At 41.5% G+C, this 27,467-nt stretch overlaps 1 protein-coding gene across 37 annotated transcripts in view; it reads right to left on the bottom strand.

The window, feature by feature from the left end:
• Positions 1-27,467, bottom strand: part of LOC107992839 (protein muscleblind) — a 455,871-nt gene that overhangs the window by 189,740 nt on the left and 238,664 nt on the right. For 3 of the 37 annotated variants that reach the window (XR_009832706.1, XM_062085136.1, XM_062085141.1), the window contains one exon: positions 11,162-11,212. The exons of 33 other annotated variants lie outside the window; for them this stretch is intronic. Coding sequence is in view for 3 of the 4 variants with exons in the window: in XM_062085136.1 (XP_061941120.1) it covers positions 11,162-11,212 (51 nt within the window). In the remaining variant the exon portion in view is untranslated. The remainder of the gene's footprint in view (positions 1-11,161; positions 11,213-27,467) is intronic. One more of the 37 variants, XM_062085149.1, reaches the window with a different exon arrangement.

The following is a 27,467-nucleotide window of genomic DNA, read 5'->3' as shown; positions in this document are numbered from 1 at the left end:
TAGCTTGTTAACTCTGATAACATCGCAGACGCGATATATATTTTAAGTGAAACAGGAAGCGGGGCATGCCAGCATAATTTGAACGCCTATCTATGCTTTACAGTCAACATCCAATGGTTATTATATACATCTGTAACGAGATTCGTGTGTCGCGAGCTAATATAACCTTGCCCCCATTTTCCTCGATTCGGATCGAACTAGATAAACTAAAACCCACGCCAATTTGCACGATACAATTTACTTGGACGAATCGCTACGATCATCTTCCCCGAGGAATAACAATTTTCTTCCCCCGTGAAAGGGAAGAAAAGAAAATTTCACGAAAACCGAAATAGTTTTCGAAATGGCCGGCCAATTTATATTTACGGTGGAGATTTCACGGCGGAAAATTGAATCTCTCGCCGGGGAAACGAAGATGATTAATTGCAACGATTTCACGGTTCGTCGTCCGGTCCACGGATGACAGTTAAAAATGATCCCTCTCTCGCTGCCACATTCCTCGAGCCCCGCTCACTCGAAACGTCTATATATACAATAAAAGACGGAGGACAAACAACAGGGAGGAGAGGGGAATGGAAAGAGTTAGAAGGGGAAAAAAGGCTTCTGTTTCCCGCTAACGATTCCAACGTTTAAACACCGTAATCGATACAGAAACCTTCCTTCCTTCCTTCCTTCCTTCCTTCCTTCCTTTCTTTCGCGATATCGAAGCCAGAGAAAGGAGAAGAGATTTCCTTTAATTGATCCTAAGGGTCCTCGTGAAGGACCAAGCCTTCTTTCTCCCACTCCATTAAATCCATCTGCATTCGAAAGACACGTCCTGCCGCGTTTCCTGTAACGAGCACGAGATCCATCCCTGTCCACCATCGCGTGCCTCCTTCCTTCCTTCCTTTCGCGCGTCTCGCCTCTTTTTACCACCCTCCTCCCCCATTCTCTCTCTCCCCTCCCCACCGAACCCAATATTTACACACGGATCGATAGCTCGACGAGTAGACAATACTTTTCAACGGCGTCATATCGGGGACTCCTCTGTCGGACAGCCGGAGAAAGCGAGCGAACAGAAAGAGAGGAGGAAGAAGGGTGAGAAGGAGGATGATGCGGTGTGAAAAAAAAAAGAAGAAAGGGAGAGGTTTGATACTGATTCAATAAGGGGTGAATTGTTGGTCTTTTTAACGGATATATATATATATATCTATAAGAAACTTTGAAAGAGTGGATGGATATGGAATTTGTGCGGGGAGAGGGATAAAGGAACGATTAAAGATTAAATAGTTTCGATGAGTTTTATTGTATACTCGGTTTTCTATCCTTGTTGCGAAATACTCGGTGAAAGGGACAAGGGGGAGGATGGAAGAGGAGATATTTCGGCCTCGTTTCATCCTTTAGAGGCGGGGGCCTGGCCATTACTGACCAGGGCCGCGTTGAATTACAACCCCTTCTGCGAGATACCGCAGAATTCGCGTTCAAGATTAAACGGGCGTAAGTCGTTTCAGCTCGAAGCATTTAACAAGCTGGCTCTTTGCGGTGTCGAGACGCAGTTGCCATCCCTTTACTTCTTACGCGTTTTTTCAAACCGATCGCGTTTCTTCGAGAAACTCGTGCGATATTCGTGACTTGAAATGTTGGCGAACGAGATCGTTGCGATGCGGTAAATGAATAATTCATTTAAAAACGACGATTTTGCTATCCAAATAATAAGAAAAACAAGATTTCTCAGAGACGATTTGTTTATCCAAATTAAAATTCAATTTCTACGTTCGATATATAAGAAACGGTAGATAACAGTAGAACAGACTCACCGTATAATATTTCGTGTTTCTTTTAAATTAAAATATCCGAAATATTATTATACATCCTTTAGGAGAAACAAGAAAAAAATTTAAAACATTTCTCCAAAGAAATAACCCAAAACACGAATCATTCAACATCGATAACGGAACGGAAACCGAGGCGTTAAAAAACAAACAACCCTCCCTCGTCCTCCCTCCCAGTTTCTCGTTCGTGGAACGAATACAGGGGATGGAAGAACAAATCTATCGGGGCCATCATGAGAAAATAACGCGCGTGGTAAAGCAGGTAAACTCGACTAATTTATATATATATATACACCGTCTGATTCAGAGCGGATCGTGTGTGGGTGGTGGAGGAGGGGGGAAACAGGGGTGTGTGGAGTACAGAGAAAGAGAGGGTTGGGCGTGCAGTTAATCTTCCCGGTCCACTAGACCGGTAGGAGAATCCGGCAATTAGTTCGTATCCACTGCATTGTCTTGCCTCGCGTTCCTCCCCCTTCCCTAATACTTCATACAGCCCCTTCCGGTCGAAACCTCGCCACTGTGTGCGGCGCAAAAGGCGCAGATAATGTCTTTCCAACTGTATGTAATTAACAGGTAGCTTCCTATCGTCGAACGACCCCCACCAATCGCGTACCCTCGTTTTTCCTCGCGGCGAACGCTGTTATTGGACCCAATTCCCCGATACTGTCGCGTTAACGAGGGAGTTGAAGGATTCTGAAGCGCGATCTCCTTTCGAAACTCGCGCCAAAATGAAGGAAATCACGAAATCCTCCAAATTTCAAATTTTACCCTTCCCCTTTCCATCCCCGTGCTTTTAGGGGTTTAATTTTGAATAAAAGGAGTGATTCCCGATTTCCCTCGCGGGGACAGGTATATACGAATTTACGAAGTTAGAAGGGGAACCTTATCCCGGACACGTCGCATAAAATATTCAAGATGAGCGAGTATCAACCGCGAGTCCTTGCATAAAATAACCCCCTGATACCAAGCCGCTGCACCGTTCTTACCACTCTGCAAACATTGGACCACCCTCTCTCTCTCTCTCTCCGTCTCTTTTCCAGCCCCTATCACGCCTGACTCGACCGTGAAAGATGATAGCGGTGAGAACGGAATGCCATTAGCATTTCTCATTCCTGCTTTTTGCCACTCCTTATCTATCGTCACCCGGCGTCGGCTGAGGTCGGTTCACCTCGGTGCCGCCACGGCACGTTCGAAATGGAAAATTTGACGAAAAAAAGGAGAAGAAGAGGAAGAAGGAGAAGAAAAAGGAGGAGCACGCTTCTTGCCACGCCGTGTCGCGCAATCTAATTACCTCGGCCACGCGACAGGAATTAACGATAAGAGGATAATATTCTCTCTCTCTCTCTCTGTTTCCAATTTCTATCTTATTCGTGACAGGGATCGCGTTATTACAAGACGATGCCAAGTTCGGTTGTCTTATATGCAAGAAGGGCTTCCAGCAACAGTGAGATGCTTAATTAGATTCTAAGTTTTTCTTTTTTTTTTATATAATGTCACATCTCAAAAATCTCTTGTTCGTTTATTCCAAAGATATTATGGTATTATGGTGTTATGGTGAAAGGATAAAGGGCTTTTTAACATTTTAATTTTTTAACGATTCGATTTTGTAAGAGCGAATTTGTTCCAATTTGGGCGGATAAGATGATGGATCGAAGTTGACGTGATTTTAATCCGATGGAATCTCCCCAATCAGAATCAGAAATTTTTGTTGGATTTGGAATTAAAAATTAATAAAAGAGATGGGGGAGGGCGAGTTCACGCGCTTCCCCTCATTGCGAGTGTAAATATAGGGAAATTCGCAAGCGTAAGCTGATAAATTTTTGGATAAATATATCGAGTTCAAACGATTCGACTCCGTCTTCTTCCATTTATTCGATCGACGAGAATGGTTAAAACGTGCGATTTAAAAATTTAAAGGTAAATCTGAACAATTTGATTCGTGATATTAATTTGTAGGACGAACAACAAGGATCGAAAAAAGGGGAAAGGAAGGAAGAGGAGAGAAATTAGCGAACCGCTCGATTCCCCTTCGAATTTACTTATTTCTACGAATTAATCTAAACAATTTGCTCGGAGATCCCTTCCTCTTAAGCCCGGCATTCGAAAATGGCCGGCCGTCCCATCCCACAGATATAAGAAAATTTTGCGGGTGACTTTAATCGAGCTTGGAAATTTCCCAGGAGCGGCAGGGGCAAGTTTCGAAGCGGAGGGAGGGGGAGAAGGGGCAGGTAACGCGAGAATCATTGAGTTAACCCAGAGATTCTCAACTAGGATTTCGCCACCCTTCTCCCTCCCTCCCCGTCAAATAACCCGGGATCGTTCGCTTATTTATGAAATTAAGATTCCCTTCGTTTACTACTCGCGCAGCAACACGAGATCTTTAAACGGATAATAATTTGCGGATGGAATAAATAAGACGAAGAAATTGTCTTATGTAGAAAATATCCTTTTCAAATTTTTGTTTAAATAAACACGGTTTTGTATATATATGTACAATAAGGTAAGGTAAAAGATCGAACGACGAAACATTGTTTATTTCGTTTTGAAGATGTCGATCGCGTAAGTTTGAAGGTTAATTTATTCCGCAGGAAGAATATAAACTTTTTCGTGAGCAAAATTCAAGAATTCTTTCGAGCATAAAAATAACATTCCGCATCCACAATTTTTCCACGATAAGCACAATTTCATCGCGAGAATGAAAATATATCCAAGAACCGTCTAATTAAACCCTTTCTCCTCCCCAATATTGCTCGAGCAAAATTTTTAATTGGAATCGGAGGAACGAACGACGAACCAAGAGGTTATCGACATTCGCCGCAATTTCATCCGTTCTTCCCAAAGATTAAAACTGGCATTCCTCGAATGCGGATACGCCGTTTCTCCTCCAACCGGGAAACATCAAGCCCGAGGGAGGAGATTCGGTTTCTGTATCGGCCAGGCAGAGAGAGAGAGAGAATTATAAGACGAGTCTCTTTTGGAATTATTCATTACGATCCCCTTCCACGCCTCGTTCGCGGTACTTTTCATCCCTCCCTCCCCCCTCCATAGTCGTCGTTCCCCTTTTGCCCATTTCGCGACGCTCACTTTTCAACTTCATCCGTAAACCCGCCCTCCCTGCTGAAACTTACGTCGAGGGCGGTGGGGGTTGGTTAGGCGTGGCAAAAATTGAATAGTTAAAAATTCATTGAAAAAAATCGCGGAAACCTTTGCTGCCGTTTTCCTCTTTTATTTATTTATCCCTTCCCTTTTCGTTTTTTGAGCGGCCGGAATCGAACATCTCAGGCGAAATCCTGACAGATAAATAAGGATAAATAAAAAATAAGGAAATTACGAACTAGATTTTTCGCAGAATTTTCCCTTCGCCGGAGGATCCGTTTAATTGGGAATTGGGAGCACGAATAACAATTTTCGACGATCGGGAAAGTTTGCGAAATTTTTTTTTTTTTTTAATTCTCCGGATTTTTAATTCGCTGAAGATTTTAACGAATCTGGATAAAAGTTTGTTGGAGCGTGGTGTTGGAAAGTTTCGTTGATGTCGCGATGATGTCGTTTCGAAAAGAAGAAGAAGAAGAAGAAAAAAAGAATTGAAAGTTTCGAAGAATTTTATAATTTTAATTTCACGTCTCATTTTAATAATCTTGAATGTTATCCAACCGATGAATGATTTAATCGAACGAAATGATTTCGAAGGGAATCTGGCTTTCTTCGAGCGTTGGCTCGCTTCGTCGTGATGAAAATGTAAAAAAAAAAAAGGAAAAAACGAATTAACGTTTCAATTTATTTTACATAATCTTGAATAAGAGTTGTATAAGCGTTACGTGTAACTATTATCTAACGAATGATTCAGTTGGAATAATGGTTGGCAAAACGTAGACAGAAATTCGAATCGAAAGAGAAAACGACAGTTTACCGTGCCCTGCTAATTTCCAAATGACAAGGTTCATTAGTTAGATAAACTAGATAAACAATTAAAGTACGAGCGGAAGCAATATTGCGGGTATGCCATTCGAATCCAACTAACGGTTCGCATGTAGAGAGTTAACCAATTCTCCGACATTGTTCAACATTGCTGCCATTTCGAGCTATTGTAACCTATTCATTTGAAAATCAAAAGCTTCGAAAACTCCAAGTAAACCGAGCACGTAACCACGCTCAATTGACCATTCGAGTAAAGAGAATTGCCCCACTAATAATATACATTCCTGTGACGCATCTTTCTTAATCAGAACGCTAAGCTTCTACTGTGTAATCGATAACACCGTCTGACTCATTATCCAATTTACGTGCGCAGTCTAACTTAAAAACTCTGGAAAGCCTGAACACTCTGGTGTCAAAGTTAAAACGAAACTTCATCATTTCGTCATTTTATAGAATCCACAATCTTTACCTATAGTAAGACGATGAATAAATAAAAATGGTGCTCTAATCAAATCCCATCAAACGTGGAAAGCAAATCCACGGTCGCCTATTTCTAGGCGAAGGACAGACTAACAACGCTGGATACATCAAATAAGGAGAAAATCATGCGGCCTATTCGAGCTCCAGCTATCTATCGAGCTGATCGAAACCTTGCTAACTTTGTGTACTCTGTTCATCCCTAATAGCTCGCATCCATTAACGCCAAAGCCGATGGAGGAGCAAAGTTGGAAGAAAGGGTTGTCGATGACGTGAAGGTCTCGCGGCGAACGAAAAGTATGGCGGCGTAACGAGACACGGTGCTCAGGGTCCCGAACCAGGAAAACTCGACCCGGCGAACAATGACTGGCCAGGCAAGTATTGTTCTCCGAGTAATTGAATCCCACCTGCCATCCTTTCGTCCATCCGATGCTTACTTCTTTTTCCTCTTCTTCTTCATCTGGCTGCTCCTGTCTTTCCGTTTCTTGTCCTACGGTTCTTTTTTTGTTGGTTCTTATTTGGAACAGTCTCTCTCTCTCTCTCTTTCTATCTTTGTTCATCACGTTTCCTCGCAACGTGAAAATTTTACAAATTCGTCTTTCTCTTAATTGGTTGGTTCATTTATAAATTTAACTCTGCATGTCGTTTCTTTCGTTTCTAATTTATAAATTAGACTCTAGTTTATCATCATTCCTTGAAAATATCATGAAATTTTTAATTTCTCCTCTTCTCTTGCATAGGTTTCTTCTTTTGTTTCTGATCGATTAATTCTTTAGATCGTTTCTAACGAAAATTTCATGATCTCTTTTTTATAACTCGAACAGACAATTCTTCAAGAGAATCGAAACCGCTTTCTACCTCATCCCTCCTTTCATCTTTCGTTCCTCTCCTATCGTTATATCCTCAAAATAAAAACGTTTCACGAAATCTTTTTACACAACTACGGGGTAGAACATTTCCCAAGAAAATTGACTTGCCACCCAAAATCCTTTCTTCGTTTTCACCTGCGGTTCTAATTCCAAATACTAATTCCACCAATTCCCTTTCCCCCCTTGTTCTTCTTCCCCCCTCGAAAATTCCAAACTTCGCATTTGAAACTCGAGATTTCCTTCCAGAAAATTAACTGCTCTTTTTTTTTAAATAAATTCTCCTCCTCTTTTTCATCGAGCAGTTTCCGTTCGCAGAGACGAGAGGGAGGGACGAACGAAGGGGTTGAGAAACGCGTTCAACCGAGGCCAAGAAAGCTGGCTTCCGTTAATGGGGAATGTTGTAATCTTGGGAAAGAGAGGAGGATTCATTTTGGAACAATCTCGTTTTGGCGTATTTCGCGACGCTCGACTCGGATTCGGGGATAATTTGAATTTGGACAATTCGCGGATCAGCTTTGCTCAAATCGCGATTACGGGGGAGAATCGAGCCCGATTGAAGGATCCTTGAAGCGATCCTTGATTCAAATACTAACAGAAAATATTCCTTTTCCCTGTATTTAATTTCTTATTTGTAATTTTACCATATCTTGACGATACGCAGAATGGGATATTTTAAACGATTTATATTCGTTCGATCGATCGTTAATAATGTTTCTATTTTTTAAAGTTTTCATCGATTAATCGAAGCCGTCCACGATAAAGATTTCTTTTTAATTATATTGAAAAAAAAGTAAAAATTGTCAGGCCAATAATTCCTAATTTACGAGTCGCGAATATTTCTTGAACCCCTTATTCTTTTCCAGTATATCGTAATCTCAACGAACAGACACAAACAAAAATAAATATTCCTCAAGATATCGAGATATTAATCTTCTCGCAAATCATTTAAATATCACCCCTCGAGAAAAGGAAGAAAAAGTATTAAAGAGCAGATAATCCTTCCCAAAAAATTCCAAAAAAAAAAAAGAAAAAGAAAAAATGGGACTCAATCCAAATCAATTTCCTTCGCCAAGATAATTCCATTCCCCGAAAATATGAAAACATCGGGCTGACAACGAAGCGGGGGAGGGAGGAGAGGCGTAACGACGAAAATAAATTCCACGCGCGGGAAAGAAGAGGAGGCGGGAATGGGAATTCTATCGGCGATATCCCGAAACGAATCGCGGAGAGAGAGGGTTGTTTTTCCATGAAAAATACAAAACAGAGGAGTGGCTCTGTTCTTGACAAACAGAGAGAGAGAGAGAGAGAGAGAGGAAGGAACGCCACCTATACGTGGAATATTGTATCCGTATACGGAATAACGGCGGCTATATACGGGGGTGCGTTAACCTCCTCCCCTCCGGGTGATTCGACCAATGTCGTAAACAGATATTGATATTGGCGTGTCATATTTGCGCGGCGTAGACGTTTCCCTAGGCTTTACCGAGGTTCTGGCTGGCCGAATGCGAGCGAACTACTTTATCACGGGCAGACGATCGCCATTTTATGCGGTGCGCGAAGGATGTTAAAATGGATATTAAAATGCGCGCGATTGGAGGGGAGGGAGAGACACGGCGTTAGCAATCGATGGGAAATTTTTCCACGGTTGGTGCACGTGTCCGATTATCGAGGGTTGGGACAGGAAAGAGGGAGAAAGGGAAAGTTTGGAAATGAATTTTTGATCGTTCCGAGGTAATTCGCCGTTTATTTGTTTGGCGTGAAAATTGTTGGCGTGGATATCTCGTGGAATGGAAATGAAACGAAAGTTTATTTTTATCTTTCGCCGTTTAAATCACATTTGACGAGTGCTTGGAAATTATGGAAATATGGCGTGGTTCATAGATTTTTCTACGTACAAGATGTTGCGGTTAAATTTTACAACCTTTTGTACACTTTTTTTTTCTTCTTATAGAACGACAATGATTTGTGGAAAAATGTTCAATTTCGAGTTGTATAACGGAATTGACATAAAACGGAATTGGTTAAAGGTAAAAAGAATTCTCAATCTATTTTCTTTAAACGTCTGCTCTCCCAACAACAAGGTCGAAATAATTAGCATGTTAAGAATATTTTGCGATACGCATTGCATTATACCTCAAGGTTTTGTAATTCACGGCGCTCGATGTTTTTAAACGTCTAACAACGGTCTTCCTCCTCCTCGAGAGACGTAGGTCAAATTAATTAGCGGCATTAAAGAACCGCAACTAGAATTTAGCATAGAATTGCGTCACCGCCAATCACAGTATCGTCTATTTTTAAAATTCCCGTTCTCCGAGAACCTTTCCCCACATTTTGCAATTCAATTCCTTTTTCATTTTCCGCGTTAATATTATTTCGAAGATAGACGAGCAGGCCTAGATCCGCTTCGGCCTTCGAGTAATTCGAATAAACTTCGATTGAAAAAAGACTTGCCTCGACCCTATCAACCGATCGACGTCTCGACGGATGATTTCGAAATTATTTTTACCTAATTTTCGAAACATTCGAAAATTCCATAGTATTTAAAAAAAAAGGAGTCTATCGTTAGACACGATTTTCTTTTTTCTTTTTCTTCGTCAAATTCTTCGCCAGATCTCTCTCCTCCCTGCATATTACGCAAAATTATCGCATTAGTCTGGAAAGGGTTAACGATAGGTGAAGAGGCCCACGCGGTTATTATCCGCAGGCACGATACGTGTCGCGATAGGATAGCAATCGATCGGTTTCAATTACAAAAATATCTATTTCCACAACGGGTATCTCGCAAACGGGCGCGATAGGTCGCGTGCGCCGGAGCCACTAGACACGACGTCGCCACGTATTTCTAAATTTGCATCTGGCGAGTCGATAAGGCATGCAATACGCCGGCCGAGCGAAAGGGTTGTAACCGGTTGAATTCGCCGGGCGCCGGGCTCGCAGACTAATCGGCGGCGGATCGGCACAGAAAATTTTTCCACGCGATACAATGTATTCCCTCCACTTTGTTATTAACTCCGTTCGAATAACTCGACCTCTTTCGCGCTGGATAATCGTACTCGACTCAATTGGCCGAATTTCATCTTGAGTAAAAGTCGTCGAATAAAATAACGCGTAGATCCGAATTCTTCCAAGTCCTCTCCTCCCTGTATCGGATGACGTTCGAAAAAATATTAACCGCGAAAAATCGAGGGATAAAAAGGATTTCCATTCCCACACTCGAGTGACGAGCCACACTTTCCTCCTCCTCTCTTTCGATGATCAAGCCGGCATTCTAATTACGAGGAGGTACGTTTCGAAACGCGGTCGCGGCCAGTGAAATTTGATAGTCGAACGAAACCCCCCTCGAGTCGCCTTTCCACCGACTCGACTCCCCTTTTGCACGCTCACCTCTCCTCGCAGAGCAAACAAAAGAACAGGTCTGCACACGGTCGTGCACGCCCTTGGCAAGCAAAGGGCTATCCGCGGCCCATAATCGGACGCGAGGTTAGGTTAGGTCCTCGCGTTTCGCCGCACAGACGCGAGAGGGCGATCGCCGCTCGCGATTGTTGATCGGCTGCACACAAAGGAGTGGCCACCGTGACGTCACAGGAGGGGGAGGGGGACAATGACGATGCTTTAGCTTCGCCTCGGCTACGCGACGAGCCGCCCCGACGACGATATTATCGCTCCTTTAACGATCGTAGCCGTATCGAGTGTGCACACCCCCTCCTCCTCCCCCTTGTACACACATCGTTCAATTATATCGAGGGAGGGGGGCATCTCTTCCCTTGGCTTCGTGGAATTCGTTTTCATAGCGAATGGTTTTGGGATATTCGGTTTGCTAACTTTCCTCGGGGATCGTTTATTTTTTTCTGCCACGTAAGCTAAGGGGGTGGATAATGCAAGTCGAATCGATAACGAGATTTTTGTAATTCTGATTTAAAGAAAAAAAAAAGAATGTTACGTTTTGTATTTATTTGTACAATTTAATGTACGAAATTTTCCTATTTCGCGTTTTATTGAGTTTTTTTTTATGATGGAGGGCAATTCTCGGAACATTCTCGTTACACTGGTACAGTTTTAATTAATTAATAAGTTCCATTTACTCACCGACCGGTCGATAAGTGGCGAGGACACAGGAAATCCATTTGAATTACGTACCTGAAACATAAAAGAACGATGGACCGTTAATCATCCGTGAATTCGCGCGCAAAATACACGCCACCGATCGCCTCGTTTATTCGGGACGTTTAGCGGACAGAGGAAGGATTATATTTTTGGCACGGGAGCAATATTTAATACAATAAAAAAATATATATATATATATTTTGGATGATCGTCGACAATTTGAGGAAATTTGAACTCGTGAGAGTACAAATTAATTCTTTATTATTATAATATTAATTAAACTGTGTTATTTGTTGAAACGTTCATCGATACACCCTATGGAAATTAATAAAATTTAAAGTAACAGTCAGATATTATCAAGCATCAAGTTGCATTGCGTTACTAATTGATCAGTTAAGTTAATCAGTTAACCACAAGCTGAAATACATCATTACTCCATTACATTACTTGTATCACAACCATTAGAAGATTGCTTACCGCTAATTATTATGGTTAATTACTAAAAGTGCACTTCACAGTAACACCAATATTCTATTACTATTATTACGCCGTTGTGCTATTTATTACATTATCAGTGTTAATCAACATTTTGATTATGTACAGAATTTCTTATCCCTCTTATCAACGTCCGAAACGAACTTTTCAGAGATCAACTCGAGTTCAATCTTCGATTACGCATTATTACATCACATTGCCGATACTCGATATATCCCCAATTCTACCGTGCAAAGGTGCTTAATCAACGCTTCCGAACGTACAAAATTCTATACTGTGACCACGCAGCCCATCCGCTGAATCCAATAAATCTGAAAGCTCAAACTGCGGATTCATAAATCCGCGTAAAATTCTATCCAACCGACGCATCTGCAATTACACGGAAAGAAGAACGCGGGACTCGTGATCTCGTATTTCCACCAGTAACACCAGAAGCTACATTAATCTCCCGGTAACACAACAACGGTTAACTGCAAGGACGAATTTGAAAATTAAGGATTTCGAGGGAACACCTTTGACCCAGAAAAAAAAAACAAAATAAAAAAAATAAAAGAGACGAATATTCCACCTTTCGGCTATATTTGTAAAGCTTATTTTACTATTTATTCCGGTCGCATTTTCTATTAGGCTTGCCATTATCGCACGGTGGCGCCACGGCGTGGAAACAGGGGGCGGAATTACAAGATGGCGGTAAGGTCACGTATTTAATAACGTCATATATCGGTCGAGATAAATTGGATAAGGCACGTATCAAGATTAATGCGCCCGGCCAACCGGCGAACGTTGATCCTTGACGAGACAATGCGCGTTGGCCGCGTTGAAAACTCCCCTTAATGGTAGTAGGCCGCCACTCGAGAAGAAACCCGATAGAGCCGGCTCGCTTTCTATCTTCGCCGATAGTAGAATCGATACGCATTGTTCCCTCGACACGCGTGCCTCGCTCTGCTGATTTTTTATTGCGGACCAGTATTTGTGCATGCGGTTAAGAGGAAGAAGAGGAACAGTATGTATACGGATTATAACGTAATTTTAGCTTACATTTCCCCGAATTTCACCGATTAAATCAAATTGGAATTTCGATTTCGAAACGGAAAGCAAAATTTTCTTCGCTGTTTTGAACCTTGTTCATTCAATTCTTTGTTCTCCATTTTCTCCTCTTCTTGAAACATAATTGATCAACGAATTATAAAGAACGATTCGATCACTCGTTTCGTTGATTCGTTATATAATAATGAAACTTAAAAATTGTAAGATATAAATTGAAAAAATTTCTGAATTTTGTCAATATACGCAAGCCATTAGAAAATTAGGCGTAGAAACGACATTTTCGAAAAGGGTATCTCGAAAGAGTACAGATATATATATATATATATATACATGCAGGTTGTAACAACAACGTGCAATCAAGATACAGGGTAGAACGATAGCTATTTCGAGGAGGCAGGAGACGGTAGCTGAGGGCTAGCAGACTGCGAGGTAGCACGTACTTAGTTATCAAAGGTTTGCAAGGGCAGCAGTATTCTCCTTGAGCTTTCTCGGAGGCCTTAAAGGTACCCTACGTGAATTTCTCAAGTTATGATTTAGTACCTGCTGGCTGACTTAGCCCGAAAGAGGAAACTGGGAGCTCGAGAGCTACAGGAGCTGAACTGGTCGAAACGAGCCAAGGAAGAGGATGGAAGAACGAGGATGCCTCGGTGGGCGGGGAACGTGGATGAAGATGAGCCGGGAGTAAGGCGAATCGCGTGGAAAATTTAGAAAGATTTGCAAAAATTTTAAGACAAAATGGATGATTAATGGACAAACCATCCAAAACCATCTTTCGAAAATTCTAATTAACATATAGAATATTTGCAACGTGACGGCAAGCGCATAGGCGGAAAAAGAAAAAAAAGGGTAATGAAAATGATCATAAAAGAAATAATAATAAAAATTACATCCACAGTTGTAAAATCCTCTTCGAATTAAAATCGTGGTTAAAATCACAAGAATTGCAACGTTGAAGCAAAAAAGGAAAAAAAAAAAGAAAGGAAGAGAGAAAAAGCAGAAATGGAGATATCATATCGTGAGGAAAGGTGAAAGTGAGAATGATGAGCGGAAACTGACGATGGACGAAGGAAACGGACGTGAAAAATAATAATAATAAACGCTGTAAGAAACTGCTCCGGAAGGAGGTATGCAGATTGCGCGACGAGGGTAATGAAAAAATCTAATATACGCTCCATTGTGTACGTGCACGCTCGCGAGACAAGCGGAGCGAAGCGTGCATCGCGAGAACAAGGAACGAGGGAGAGGGAGATGGAGAGAGATAGAGGTAGAGGGAGAGGAGGCGGAAACAGGGGGGATGAGAAGAGAAACCGGAAGAGACAGAGCAGACAGAAGGAAGAGAATGAGAGGGGTCAAGAGGAGGAGTAACTTCCTAACAAGGCGGTTAGTTGCGGCTTAGCAACGCTATGAACACGAAATATTGCTGGCTGCCGCCGCTCCTCCGCCTCTTCCCCTCCCTCCCCCTTTCCACCTCGACGACCTAACCAGTCCGCAACAACCTGTACCTGCCTGCGCCTCCACGAACGCTTAATACTGAAATACTGTTACACCGATGCCGGCCCAACTTCGACATTTCGATAATTGATCTCCCATCCATCGTCCAATCCTCGTCTCATCTATATAATGAGATCGTGAGCTCGTTTCTCCATTCTTCGTGCAACTTTGTTGTTGCAATTTCGTATTTAATCGTTTCGACGAATCGAACGAATATCGGTCCGTTTGATTTTAATACCCGATCTTTTCCCAAGATTTTTCTTTTCCTTCCTTTCACGAAGATAATCACGAAGGATGTTGAAAATCTCCAAAAATTGGTAACGTTCTTAATAGAGGCTGATTATATTATATTATAATATTAGGAGGCTTACTGTTATTTAATTCTAGAAAATGGCGTTCGACAGGAGCGAGGATAAAGAAAATTTTAATTTCGAAAAATATTCGATGTACCTCGTGTTAATTGTTGCTCCTCGAAAGGAGATTCGAAAAGAGGAATTAAAAATCAAAAATGGAAAGGAAGAAAGAAAGGATGGACGAAACATCGTACGTTCCCTCGAGGAGGATTGTTTGAAACGAACAATTCCTTTTTCCAAATAAAGACAGATCCTAGAACGCGGAGGATTGAATAAATAAACCAACCAAGGGGGGGAGGCGTTCTTTTTTATTCTCGCGAAAACTTTCCACTTTCGATCTTGACCCGTTCCCCCTTTCGTCTTAATTAACAAGTAATTCACCAGGCAGGATAATGTTTAACGCCGGTCCAAGATCAAAGCGATGGGACACGAAGGAAGGCGGGAGCAGGAGGAGAGATCGAGAATTTCCGCGCGAGATACAATTTTCTTTGAGAAAAGTTTTGCGACTGATTCGATTAAGTTCGAACGATACACACCCTTTGACTACGCGATCCAATTATTTGAAACGTGCTCGTTGTAATCGATCCAACAATTAAGAGTATGAAAACTTCTTTGCTCTATTTACTTAGATTCCACGTTTTATCTCCTTCCCTGCTCGTCAACTTCCGCTTCGGGGACGAGGTTAATCCTTTCGTATATTCCAAACGCGTTCATCTATATCGATCTGTACTTAATTTGCGCGTTCTTCGATATACAATTCTATTTATCTTTTATCTTTCGCGAGGAAGAAATAAATAAACGCGAAAAGACAAATGGTATTGGTGTTCGAAAAGAAGAGAAGAAAAAAGGCGGAATTGTTAAACGTGTATATGTATTGAAACGTCGTCCCGCGGCACAATAGGCAATTGAATTGATAATAACAGAAATTCAAGTTATACAAAATAAATTATAAATGTAATTTATGAGCCAACCTCGGTGAATAAATAAAAGAGGCTTACATAATCAAATATATAGAAACCACTAATTTTAATATTTCGATTTTCTCTTTTAACGACCATTCGCGAATAATAAATTCTCGGGGAGCTTATTACAAAATACAACGAAGCGGACGTGTAAAAATATCTATTGCGTAAAACCGAGAAATTCCGAAACGATCTTGGCAAAAATTAACCGATGTAAAATAACGATTGACGACAGAAAAAAAAATTACACCATCGAAAACATCGAGAAACTCGATCACCACCTTCTTCTTCGTCTTCACCGGAGAGAAATGATCGAATGATGGAGAAGAGAAGAGATGGTTGTTAAACGCTTGTTTAATCGTCGAACATCCGTGGAGATTTCGAAGTGGAAAAAAGAAAAGAAAAAAGAAAAAGAAAAGAGAAAAAAAGGAGGAAAAGAAGCGCGATTCGGATATAGTTTTTATTTATTTACACAAGGGTCGAGACCGCCCTTAGCCCAGACGCAGTATCGCAGTCGGTTTATATTTTATTCATCCCTTATTGAATTCGAGCTCAATCTCGCGAAAGTGTCTCCGCTTCCATTCTTTCTCTCTCTTTCTCCGTCTCTCTTCGCCTCGTCGGTTCCACTTTGGATCGTTATCTTTTTTTCTCTCTTTCTTCCCTTTCCCCGACTTCTTCCCGTGGATAGGTATTCCAATCTTCCTGTGTGTTCTCTCCTCTCCATCCCCCCTATCCCTCTTCCTATCGTTCCACTCTCCGCTTATTCCCCCTTTTCTCTCCACGTTTTCGTCCCCTGTCTGATTTCGCTGCCAAGTCGTCGCGATATTCCGAGACGTTCGTCTACTTTCTCTTTGGATCTGCAATCGACATCCTCGCTTTCTCGCAGTCGAGACCGTTTTGAAGGAAAGGTAGGTATCTACCTGGCGAGCTACACGAGCAGAAATTGGATTTGATTTTTTCCTTTCTTTATCGATTAAAATTAATTTAAATTTTTCCCAACAGATCTCTTCTCGGAAATTTATCATTTCGATTAATTGTGAAATACCGAATCGAATCTTTTCTATCACGTAATGTAGTAAGAGAAACGATGGTACGAGCATCGAACAATAGTGAATCTTGCATTGTGAATTCTCACGATACGTACTCAAAAAGTCGAATTGAAGTTTAGGAAAAAAGAAAGTTTCTATGAAACAGAGGAATGATGGTATGTTTTTGAGAAAGTAAGAGGAAGAGATTATATATCGAACGAAATTAAAAATTCACTCGAAACTGTTGCCACAGCAAAGTGATGAAGTCAAATGAATATATATATATATATACCAATGTGATTTATTATCGGTATCGGAACGTAACGATACGTATAAAAAAGCAGAGAGTTTTTGAAAATATTGGCATTCCAGAGCGAAGGATTAATTCGTCGGTTTAACGAATTAAACGAGGTACGAAATTATCGATACGCGAAAACTTTTGATGAAAAATATTGGCATTTCGAAAATCGCATTAAACATGGAATCTCGTACAAGTTGATTAGTTGTTGGAAGTAAATTTTTGATTCGATAAATTTTGAAAACGAATTTACATCTGGTTGACGAATTAAAATTTGGATAGAGTCGAAAATATCCTCGTTATAGGATCACAAGTTGAATGATTTTTAGATCCTCTTACACAGAGAAGACGTTTAATGAAGCCAAAGTTCGAGATAATTTCCAAAGTTTATTAATTGGTCTTCTAAACGATTCTGAAAGAAGAGACGAGCTTAATGATCAAATTCTGACCATTTTCTCCTTTGGATATTTCTAAAGGGTCGAGCGTCAATTCAGAATTTCAGTTGAGTAAAATTAAACGCGATCGACCTTCTGTTACGTAAAAGCAATTGTTTCAAAATCGAATAAAAGACTGTCGTCACTCAAAAAACTTCGTACAAAAAGAAAACGAAAATAAGAAAATAAATCGAATATATCTTAAGCCATTCGATCTAATTAAATCGAGAATAATCTGAAAGTAAATTCTTCGCTCCCGCCATTATTCATAAATTCCTTCATTTCTCCTCGAAATTACAAGCCAACCTCGTAATAGATCCAACCTAGACACCGGTCGATTAATTTCCAAAACGTACTTCTCCGTCAGGTGCTCAAGAACCCGTACAATTTCCCTTTGAATGCACACACACACACACACACACTTCCTCTCGCGTTTACGCTATTATTTTTGGCATCTGCCTCTCCCCCGCTCAATAATTCACCCTCCCCCCTCTCCCCATTTATATTTCACGCCGGGTCGGCGTTCCATTCGTTCCCGCTCATCCCTTAATACTCCCGATTCGTAGCACGGGCCGCGCGATTTAATGATCGCGGAAAGACGATGTTTCCGTCTGAATATTTCATCGAGCCTCCATCTCTGATCTTTAATTCTCTTATCCTCTCAAGACTGCTTAGCTTCGAGGCGTTAGCGTCAGACAAAACGACCAAATTTCTCTCCTCCCCCGCCTATTTATCCCTGCCTCGTGATTTCTCGCGTGCACGACTCGCCTCCCTTTCGAGAATCTGCGGAATCGTGCGGAATCTCAACTCGCGAGAGACGAACGTCTCCTGCGTTAACGTAGCGCCACGTGACCGTTAACTCGTTTCTCCAACTATTCATTGGTTATACCCTTTTAAATACTCGAATTATTGCGAGATTAAATTTACGTCCTCCCATCTATTTATCATCTCCGTTGCCTCGTTATTTTCTCTCGCGTCTTTCAATCGTCCGGGATCTTAATTTGCGATTTTACGAGGGACAATGTCTATCGCGTAGCGAAACGACGTCGGATATTAACACGACACTAGCGCCACGTGACCATTAACTTACTACCCAATACGCGTTTCTTTAACTGTTCATTGGTTACACCTTTTTAAATACTCGAATTATTGTGAGATTAAATTTACGTCCTCCCGTCTATTTATCATCTCCCTTGCCTCGTCGTTATTTTCTCTCGCGTCTTTCGATCGTTCGGGATCTTAATTTGCGATTTTACGAGGGACAATGCCTCTCCCGTAACGAAACGGCGATTGAATATTAACGCTGTGACGCGATACTAGCGCCACGTGACGTTAACTTAATACCCGACGCGCGTTATTCTTTGGTTATTTATTAGTTATATTTTTTTACTTTTTAAATACTCCAATCCTGAGTACAAATTTACGTCCTCTCATCCATCCGTCATCTTTCTTGCCTCGTGTCATTCAATCATTCTCACCTTGTGATCCTACGTGATTTGAGACAATGTTTCGTGCGCCGATTCTTTAGTTTCTTTAGTTATTTATTTCCTTTTTTTTTTTTTTACAAAAGTAACGAAAATATATTTTATTAATTTTTTAAACCAATAATCGATCGTCGTGCTGTGAGAATGGTTGGGAAACTTCAAAGTCCAATCTTCAATTTAATTTTTCTTCTTTTAATATATTATACGATGTTATTAATCGTGGGATGCATAAAATATTACGTCTTTTGAACGACATTACTGCCGATATTATTAAACGTATAATTTATAGAAATTCAATTATCGTCATGTTTGCTCAGTGTTTTGCTTAAACGTTACACGTGGCATACGTGCGTTTTACATAAGATCCTCGAGGTAATATAATCCTTGGAAGAGCCGTGTCTCGTCGACGATGAAAATAAGTAAAACAGACTTAGAAACAAGACTTCGGTCAAATGGACTCGCTTAATAACAAGATTTACGCGTTTCATAACGGGAAACTTCACCACCGCGAAATAAGATTTAAGTTTACGGCCGTGCTCAGCCCGTACGTCACGTGTTCCACTTTTTCGTATTCCCCGCTCGTTTCCACCTCCCCCCGCCTTTTATATTTTCCAATTTTTACGTCCCGCCCCAACCCGTCTTCGCCCCCTCCCCCTGCCTCGTGGTGGCGGGAAAATAACGATAATAAAACAACGATAAAAAATTTTCCTTTCCGTGCGGTACGCTCCTCCTATTAAAATCGAATAAACGAAATAGATAAATTGACTTTCGATGTCCATAAAACACAGCCACGCGGTGCGGGAAAAGTTGCACGTGCGGGAGGAATGCGCGTGATTCTATTTCAAAGTTTTACTGCACCGTAAACGAAATGTGTAACCAATATACCGGGGCTGCCAAATCTTCGAGCCCGTCGTATAAATCCACCGTGTTACGATAATTCCTTTTCGTCACGTACACATTTCCACGTACACGCGCGCAGGAAAACGCGTTCCCCCGTCGAGGCGAAATAAAAGAAGAGACTTAATTTCTACGTAAAATTTCAAATTTCCTCTGCGATCGTTCGTTACTCCAGCAACGATCAAATCAAATCAAATCGTTCTCGTCGAATCAAAGGGAATAGAATTTTCACGTGCAGTTATTACTCGGGTGGAGATCGTCTCTCGATCAACTTCTCTCGATCTTTAAATTTCGTAAACGAAGAAAGATTCGTTCTGCATAGAAACGCCAAAAACACGTACAGGCAACGGAGTGGCTCGCAATTAGGGAACGAGAGGATTCTCGTGAGAGAGAGAGAGAGAGGAAGTTGGTCTGTCGAGGGAGGGCAGAGAGTTGGACAAGACACGAAGGGGTGTAACGTTGGGGGCACGCTCGAAAGACACGGGGTGACGGGTGCGAGAAAGAGAGAAAGAGAGAGGGAGAGAGAGGCAGGTATCCGGATGAGGCGAATTCCAAAAGAGATGTGCTTTTAATTATACTAACGGCCGGTGTCCGATTAAATGAACGGAGGAGCCAAACTCACGGAGCGCGGTGCAAATTTAATTATAGGGAAGAGGAGAGGGTGGAGTGTGAGAGGATGAACGACAACGAGAGAACGAAGCTGATCCTGCTACCGGCTTCCCTTTGCTTCTGCGCGAGAGAAACAGAGAGAGAGAGAGAGAGAAAGAGAGGAAGAGAGGAAGAGAGACTGGACGAGGTAACTGGAAATCCAAGTATTTATATGACGGCAGTTTGTTTAGGCCGCTTATTAATGGGAGAGAGAAGAGGGTCGGTTGTAATGAAGGGTACCAGGATTCTATCCTTTGAGAATGAGATTGGGAACATGATGTTGCCAGCCTGCTCTTCCTTCCTTCCTTCCTTCCTTCCCCCACTCTCGTATTTTTCTTTATATATCTGTTTCGAACGGATTCCATTATTGCAACAAAAGCCGAATCTCTGCGTGTCATTCCGTTGATTCGATAAATGATAATAAATAACACGATCGTATACGAACAATAGTTCATCACAGTCGTTCAACTTCAGTTCTTTCTTACTCGATGAATCATTTTCGACAAGATTCTTTAAAATTCGTCTTCCGAAAAATATATATCGAAAGCTTTGCACATTAATAAGGACGGAGTACACAGGATGTATATTATTCTCTCTCTCTTTTTTTTCACATCCCCTTTTTCCCTCCTCGTTTCTGCCCATGACAGTTCTCCCTCCCTCTCCGTTGCCTGGTTAGCCGTTGGCCCCGGCCTCGATCCGTTTAAATTCATCGCTCCCTCTTCTACACTCGCATAGACGTCTGAATTGTCTTTCGACGAAAAACAAAGCGTATTCAACCGCCGAACGAGCTTTTTCGTCTATATGCATAACCGCTACACCCTTCGCCTCGAGTGTCTCACGACGCCGCATAAAACACTTCGATTGTCTCTGTCCTCTTCCTTCCCTCCTCCCCCTTTCTTCCTCCACCCTGTTTTGATTTCATTGGGGGAGGGAAGGGGAGGATGACGAAATTTATCTTCAAGAAAATTCAACGAAATTTTATCCGCGAGTCGCCGTCTCTTCGTTTCGTTACGATAAACAAATAATTGTCAATTTCCCGTCGAATGTTGAAATTGGATCAATTAGACAAACGAGGATTCGTGCCCGATTCCTTCGATTCGATGATTTTTCGTTCAGTTTAGATTACGTAATTTATTCAAAAAATTATTAGAAACAACTGAGTCAATTCATTTACTTATTTTACATTAGATGTATGCAAATTACATGCTCGTAGAAACTGATACACAATATGAGACAAAATATTCATTGTGCAAACCAATTTCCCCGATTAACGATTATAATCATTATTAATTAATAACAAGCCTCATACCGAGAATGATAAGCACATCGAATACTTGAGAACTACTCGCTTTTACCCGAGAAAAAAGAAGGAAGGAATACCGAGCCCTATTAAACTCCTAGAGCATCGTCCCGCGAATCCAGATCCCCTTTATCTCGAAAACAAAAGCGGAACAATGATAAACCGAAAAAAGAGAGGGGAGAGAATTACAAAAGAAAAGAAAGTATATACATATACATATACATATATATATATATATCACGTATGTATATATACGCGAGAATAAAAGAGGAAACGATAAAATATAATCAAGCTTGGTAGTTTGTTCAATCGTCAAAGGCAACGGTATCGCTAATTTCCTGGGAGCGGTAGCCTCTCAGCGGGGGCGCACCTATCGTTAACGAAATTCCCTTTTTCCGCATCGGGGGAAACAAAGCGTATTCAAAGCAACGGTGGCCGCGTTCGTTTATATGCATACAGCTCTCCCGTTCTCCGTCTTTAAATGTCTCTCCCGCGATGGAATAAAATACTGATACCCAACTCCCCTCTCTTCTCCCTTTCTCTTTCTTCCTTCCTTTCTCCTTTTTCTTTTTTCTTTCTTTCTTTCTTTTTTTTTTTTAAATCCCTCTTTGCGCTCGTTTCCCTCGTTCTCACGACGTGTTCACCGTGAAAGAGGGGGGAGGGGGGAAAAGGAAGGAAAGAAAAGAAAAGGAGAGGAAAAAAAAAAAAAGAACGGAATTCGTTTAGCCGCCATCGAATACATTTCTTTGGACGGTAGACGTCAATTAACTGCGCCCGATTGAAATTGACGTTAAACGAGAAGCTCGCGAAGGGAGAAGGAGAACGAGAGAGAGAAAGAGAGAGAGAGAGAGTCGAAATACACACACACACACACACGAACAGAGGATGAGTTTACTCCATTCAATTATGCGACTCAAGTGGACACGATGGTTTGGCGAACGTCACGTTTCGCCACGTTTATGCGGCCGCGTCCACGTTTTCCCTGGAAATTCAATCGGCCCTTTTATATTTCGCGTCATTTGATTAATTGGCCGTGCGTTACCATCTGATGGGGGTATTTTTCGAGGGTGCACGAGCGGAAATTTTTGTGATCGATACAAGTATGCGCGTGCAGAGGGGATTGAAATTTTTTCCCCCCGAGTCGAAAGAGCGTCGAGTTTGTGCGTTCGACGATTCTTACAAGGGGTATCGACGTCTCTCTTCGATTTTGATACGGAAAACGACACTTTCGAAGGAACTTTGTGATCCGATGATTCTTCGACAAGCAGTGTCGAAAATCGTCATTTTTGTTTTAATCAATCGTTATATACGAAAAAAAAAAAAGATGAATTATATCTCAAAAAAAAAAGACCTCTAATTCGATAAACGATCTCTGGCCGCGAAATTTAAACCGTGCAATTTCCGCCCGTTTCCGATTTCGTTACCACCTGGAACGTTTTTAAACTCCTTCTGAAAGAGAGAGAACGGGGAAGAAGGAAGAATAGGAGGCCAGGCACGACCGGTCGAAAATGCGATTCGTTATATGCGCAATTAACGAAAGGATGTTTAATTAACATCCACAACGTCGCGGCTCGTCGATCGCATCGAATTCGTTCGAATTAACGTTTCCTTGTCCCCTCCCTCCAATAATTTTCGTTTCTTCAAAAACGAGAAATCAAATTGTCAGAAACCTCTCATACTATTCTTTTCTTTTACACCAAATATCTAATCTTCAATTTTATTTATATTTAATTGCACAAATAAATATTCGAAAGAGACGCTCCTTGTCCCCTCCTCCCAATAATTTTCGTTTCTTCAAAAACGAGAAATCAAATTGTGAGAAACCTCTCATATTATTCTTTTCTTTTACTCCAAATATCTAATCTTCAATTTTATTTATATTTAATTGCACAAGTAAATATTCGCTCCTTGTCCCCTCCTCCCAATAATTTTCGTTTCTTCAAAAACGAGAAATCAAATTGTGAGAAACCTCTCATATTATTCTTTTCTTTTACTCCAAATATCTAATCTTCAATTTTATTTATATTTAATTGCACAAGTAAATATTCGAAAGAGCCGCTCCTTGTCCCCTCTCCCCAATAATTTTCGTTTCTTTAAAAACGAGAAATCAAATTGTGAGAAATCTCTATGAGAAATCTCTCGTATTATTCTTTTCTTTTACGCCGAATATCACTATCTAATCTTCAATTTTATTTATATTTAATTGCACAAATAAATATTCTGAAAGAAATCCCGTACAAAAGTTGAATAGAAAGTAATGGTTCCCCCTCCCCTCCTCTTTGACAATTGTTTTCATTCCTTTAAAGACGAGAAATCTGAGAGATCGTAATATTTACACCTCGTCTAAATATCCGAATAAATCTCGTCTTCGATTTTACATATATTTAATTGCACAAATAAACGAAATTCGAAAGAGACAAAAGAAAATAATCCGGAGAGCTGGATTACAAATATCGGGGAGCGTGTAAAATCGAACGTGTAAAAAAATGGCGTTATCTCGCTTCCTAATGGATTAAGCCGGCCGTCAACGAGCCGTGTATCCGCGAGCAACGAAACCGGTGAAACGTCGGAAGAGGCGGAAACCGCGTGTTCCATGCACGTTACACACGTAAGGAACGGCGCGCACACACGCTCGCCGCGGTTATTACGCCTTTCGAGATTACCGCAATTGCGTTGATAAACGGTCGAGCGTGCATTCAGCTCGGTGACTCTTCCCAAAATTGAGGCTTGCCGAGGAGGCAGTGTGTCGCTGGAAGGAGAGGGCCGAGGTTTAAGAGGGAAATGATGGAGGACTCGGACGCATCCGTTTCGTGTTTTCCGCGGTGATTTTGCCCACGTGCTCGCCTCGTCAATTGCGGCTACGAGTTCTCTGGCTACACGCGTATAGCCACTGACTCGCACGTATGCCTTCACATATGGCGTAGTTTCATCTTGATTCAGCGGTTCATTCTCGCAAGATAAAATTATCGTATCGACGATTCCCTACATTTTTACACGCGTATTCGCAATTTTGTTTTGATTAATATACGCGTTTCAGAGTTTTAGAAGAAAGTTTTAATAAGGGATTAAAATATGTGTAATTCAATGTAGATCGTTTTCTCAGATAAGAAATTTCACGATTTAATTTTAAAGATCAGAGCTTATCCCTTTTCCGGGGCGTATCGTTTGATTATAAGAATCAATGTCATCTTCTGAATTTTCAAAGTTTCCCTCGAGTTTCGCAATTTTCTCGAGTCCTCCTTTACAACGTACCGCCATTTATTCCGCGTAATCGTATCCAGAATATGATTCGCATAATCCAAACTCGAAGTAAGTACGATAAAAGTAATCCACGCGTTATAGACGGTGTCGAACGATGTTAAGAAGTTTATATACGATCGAATGGGCAAAGTGAAAAATGAAAATTAAATTTCCTTTGGTATGTAAAATTGCCTCGAAAAAGTAAGAATTTTTCGAAAAATTCTCGACGAGATAATTTCGACCATCCCCTAATAAAAGAATTCTCGTCGAGGGTTGAATGAAAATTTTTATCACTTTCTCTTATCTAGTTTTCAGAATCTGATTCTGAAGCTACGACCGATGCTCGCTCAAAGGTTCAAAAGAGGAAGCCTCGTTTACCATTAAATTAAGAGAATCTAATGGCGGCCACGGTGAGATATCTCTCCTAAAACCATTGGTTTAGCAAGGAGTATGCGGTCCTATCAGTTCCAAAGGAACGCGGCAAAGATAAAACGATACACGTATCGTATGAATATGTATACAGCGAGACGTGGGCATACACAGAAAAATAACACGTGCGATAAAACGTGCAAATGAACGGCACAAACAGGAACAGGTTGCGCGGAATGCAAATACACTCGTGCTCGTTAACGAAGAGGAAAATTACTGACCGCCACGTGTGGATAACTCTTCCAAAGTTCAAACGTTTCCCCCAATTCGCGTACCTGAATAAATTGATTTCGATTTGACGAAAGTTAAGAATGTTTCTTCCTTTTTTTTTTTTTTTTTAATTGTAAAAAATTCTAAATTCCCTGCGAACTGTTCGATCAAGGAAGAGAAATCGGGGATAAATTTTACGAAACGATTATTCGTCTGCGAGAAATTTGAAGAAAATTCAAGACAAAATCTTTCCAAACTATTCTCGATTTAACTTGAAACACGACTTTCCACGTTAAAGCTTGCCGAATATATAAAACGCGAGGTCAAACTGTCGCGCACCCTCCATGTCTATTGATTTTTGCGTTGTTTGGTTTCTCCAAGACATCGCGCCGTGTGTCCGCGTGCCTGTAGTCAAGTACTTACTCCGATACGCGAGTATTTCCCTCGAGGAACGGTCCTCCTCGGTCTGCCCTCCAGGCCCTGCCCGTTACAGGCTCCGATGAATTTCTAATTGAAAATATATCGCTTTTTGCCACCCATAAATATTTTCTGCAACGAAATAAACCTTGCGCTGAACGATAAATTATTCAACGACTCGTGGATACGCCTTCAATAATTAACAAACGTTCCAATTCTCAAATCTGCGATACAAAATTGCAAATTTCCCCTTCCCCTTAACCACTCGAGTGGACGTAAAAGAGGGACGCCCCTCGAGAATCTGAGAAAGATCCCGCAAATGTCCGACACGTCTCGAGAAGTTGGGAGTGGAGAAGTTTGAAAGAACATCAGAGTATTAGAAAATTCGGGTTGATCGGTGGAAAAACAGGTCGAAGGACGTGTTGCCAAAGTACTTAACTTACGGTAGAAGGAAGTTGGTGGATGGCGACAGGAAGTTGGCAAAACCATGGTTGACTGTCGTTGTAACAGGGGTAGTGTATTATACCGTGCGTACACATCGTTCCCCATTAAAACGAAATGCTGTTTCGCTATTCGCAGTGCGCCATTAGGTGTATGGAAATGGCGCATAACCCGGGCGATAAGTGCGGAAGGGGGTTGAGAAATGAGGAAGTCCCCCCCTCCACGGTAACCGTGCCGGTTCTTCGGGCTTATCTTGGCCGACTCGTCGACATACATGTCGCCCTTATCTACTCCGTACCATATTACACGGTATACACACACACACACACACACCCTTGGCTGGCTATCTTCAAGTGAGAAACGCGGCTTCGTCACAATGGAGGGTGGCGGTTCACGAGTTGGGCAGTAAGGCCCACCTCCTTCCTTCGACAGATTACACTTTTAACGACCCGATTCCCTTCGAGGTGAGGCGTTTCCTTCGAGACGAGGGACTTCGACACCCGAGTTTTGCCTAAGTTTTTATCGTTCCGGGTGGAACGGAGCAGAGTTTGGGATTAGCTGGAATAATTTTTTGTAACGATTCGTGAATTATCGATTAACGCGACATTCCTTCGAAGCGAAACGTTTAGAGCAAACTTGCACTTCGACGAGCCTTAGAATTTATCAGCTTTTCGCTGAATCGAAGAATTGCAAAAGTTCAAATTTCGTGCATAATGCGCGGTTTTGACTCTTTCTCTTAGGAATATTCGCTTCTGTTTATTATTAACGTTACGATAAACAAACCTTTCGCGATTTAACACACGGTCCCTCCATCGACGCGGAACTTTCTATCTGTGATCGATCGCACGAAAATGCCCGCCAATGCTCTCCCACCGACGAACCGAGGCGTGAAATTACCCACGACAATATCGGTTTGTACACTGTTTCAAATTGCTTCCATCTCTAACTATTATCGATCGACGAAGAAACCAACCTCGCACAAACACCTTTAACGCGATTCCCCCTAAACTCTTGCGCGCAATTTCGCAATTTCGAGTTTGTTCGAGGTCTAATAATTTGTACGCGCTTCTGGACGATCCCTAGACTCGAATCGCCAGAGGATCTTCTCAGCGAA

The sequence above is a fragment of the Apis cerana genome, linkage group LG1, assembly GCF_029169275.1.
Source record: "Apis cerana isolate GH-2021 linkage group LG1, AcerK_1.0, whole genome shotgun sequence".
In the NCBI taxonomy this organism is placed as follows: Eukaryota; Metazoa; Arthropoda; class Insecta; order Hymenoptera; family Apidae; genus Apis; species Apis cerana.
Note: the sequence above shows the minus strand (reverse complement) of the source record. Positions and strands in the feature narration are given on the sequence as shown.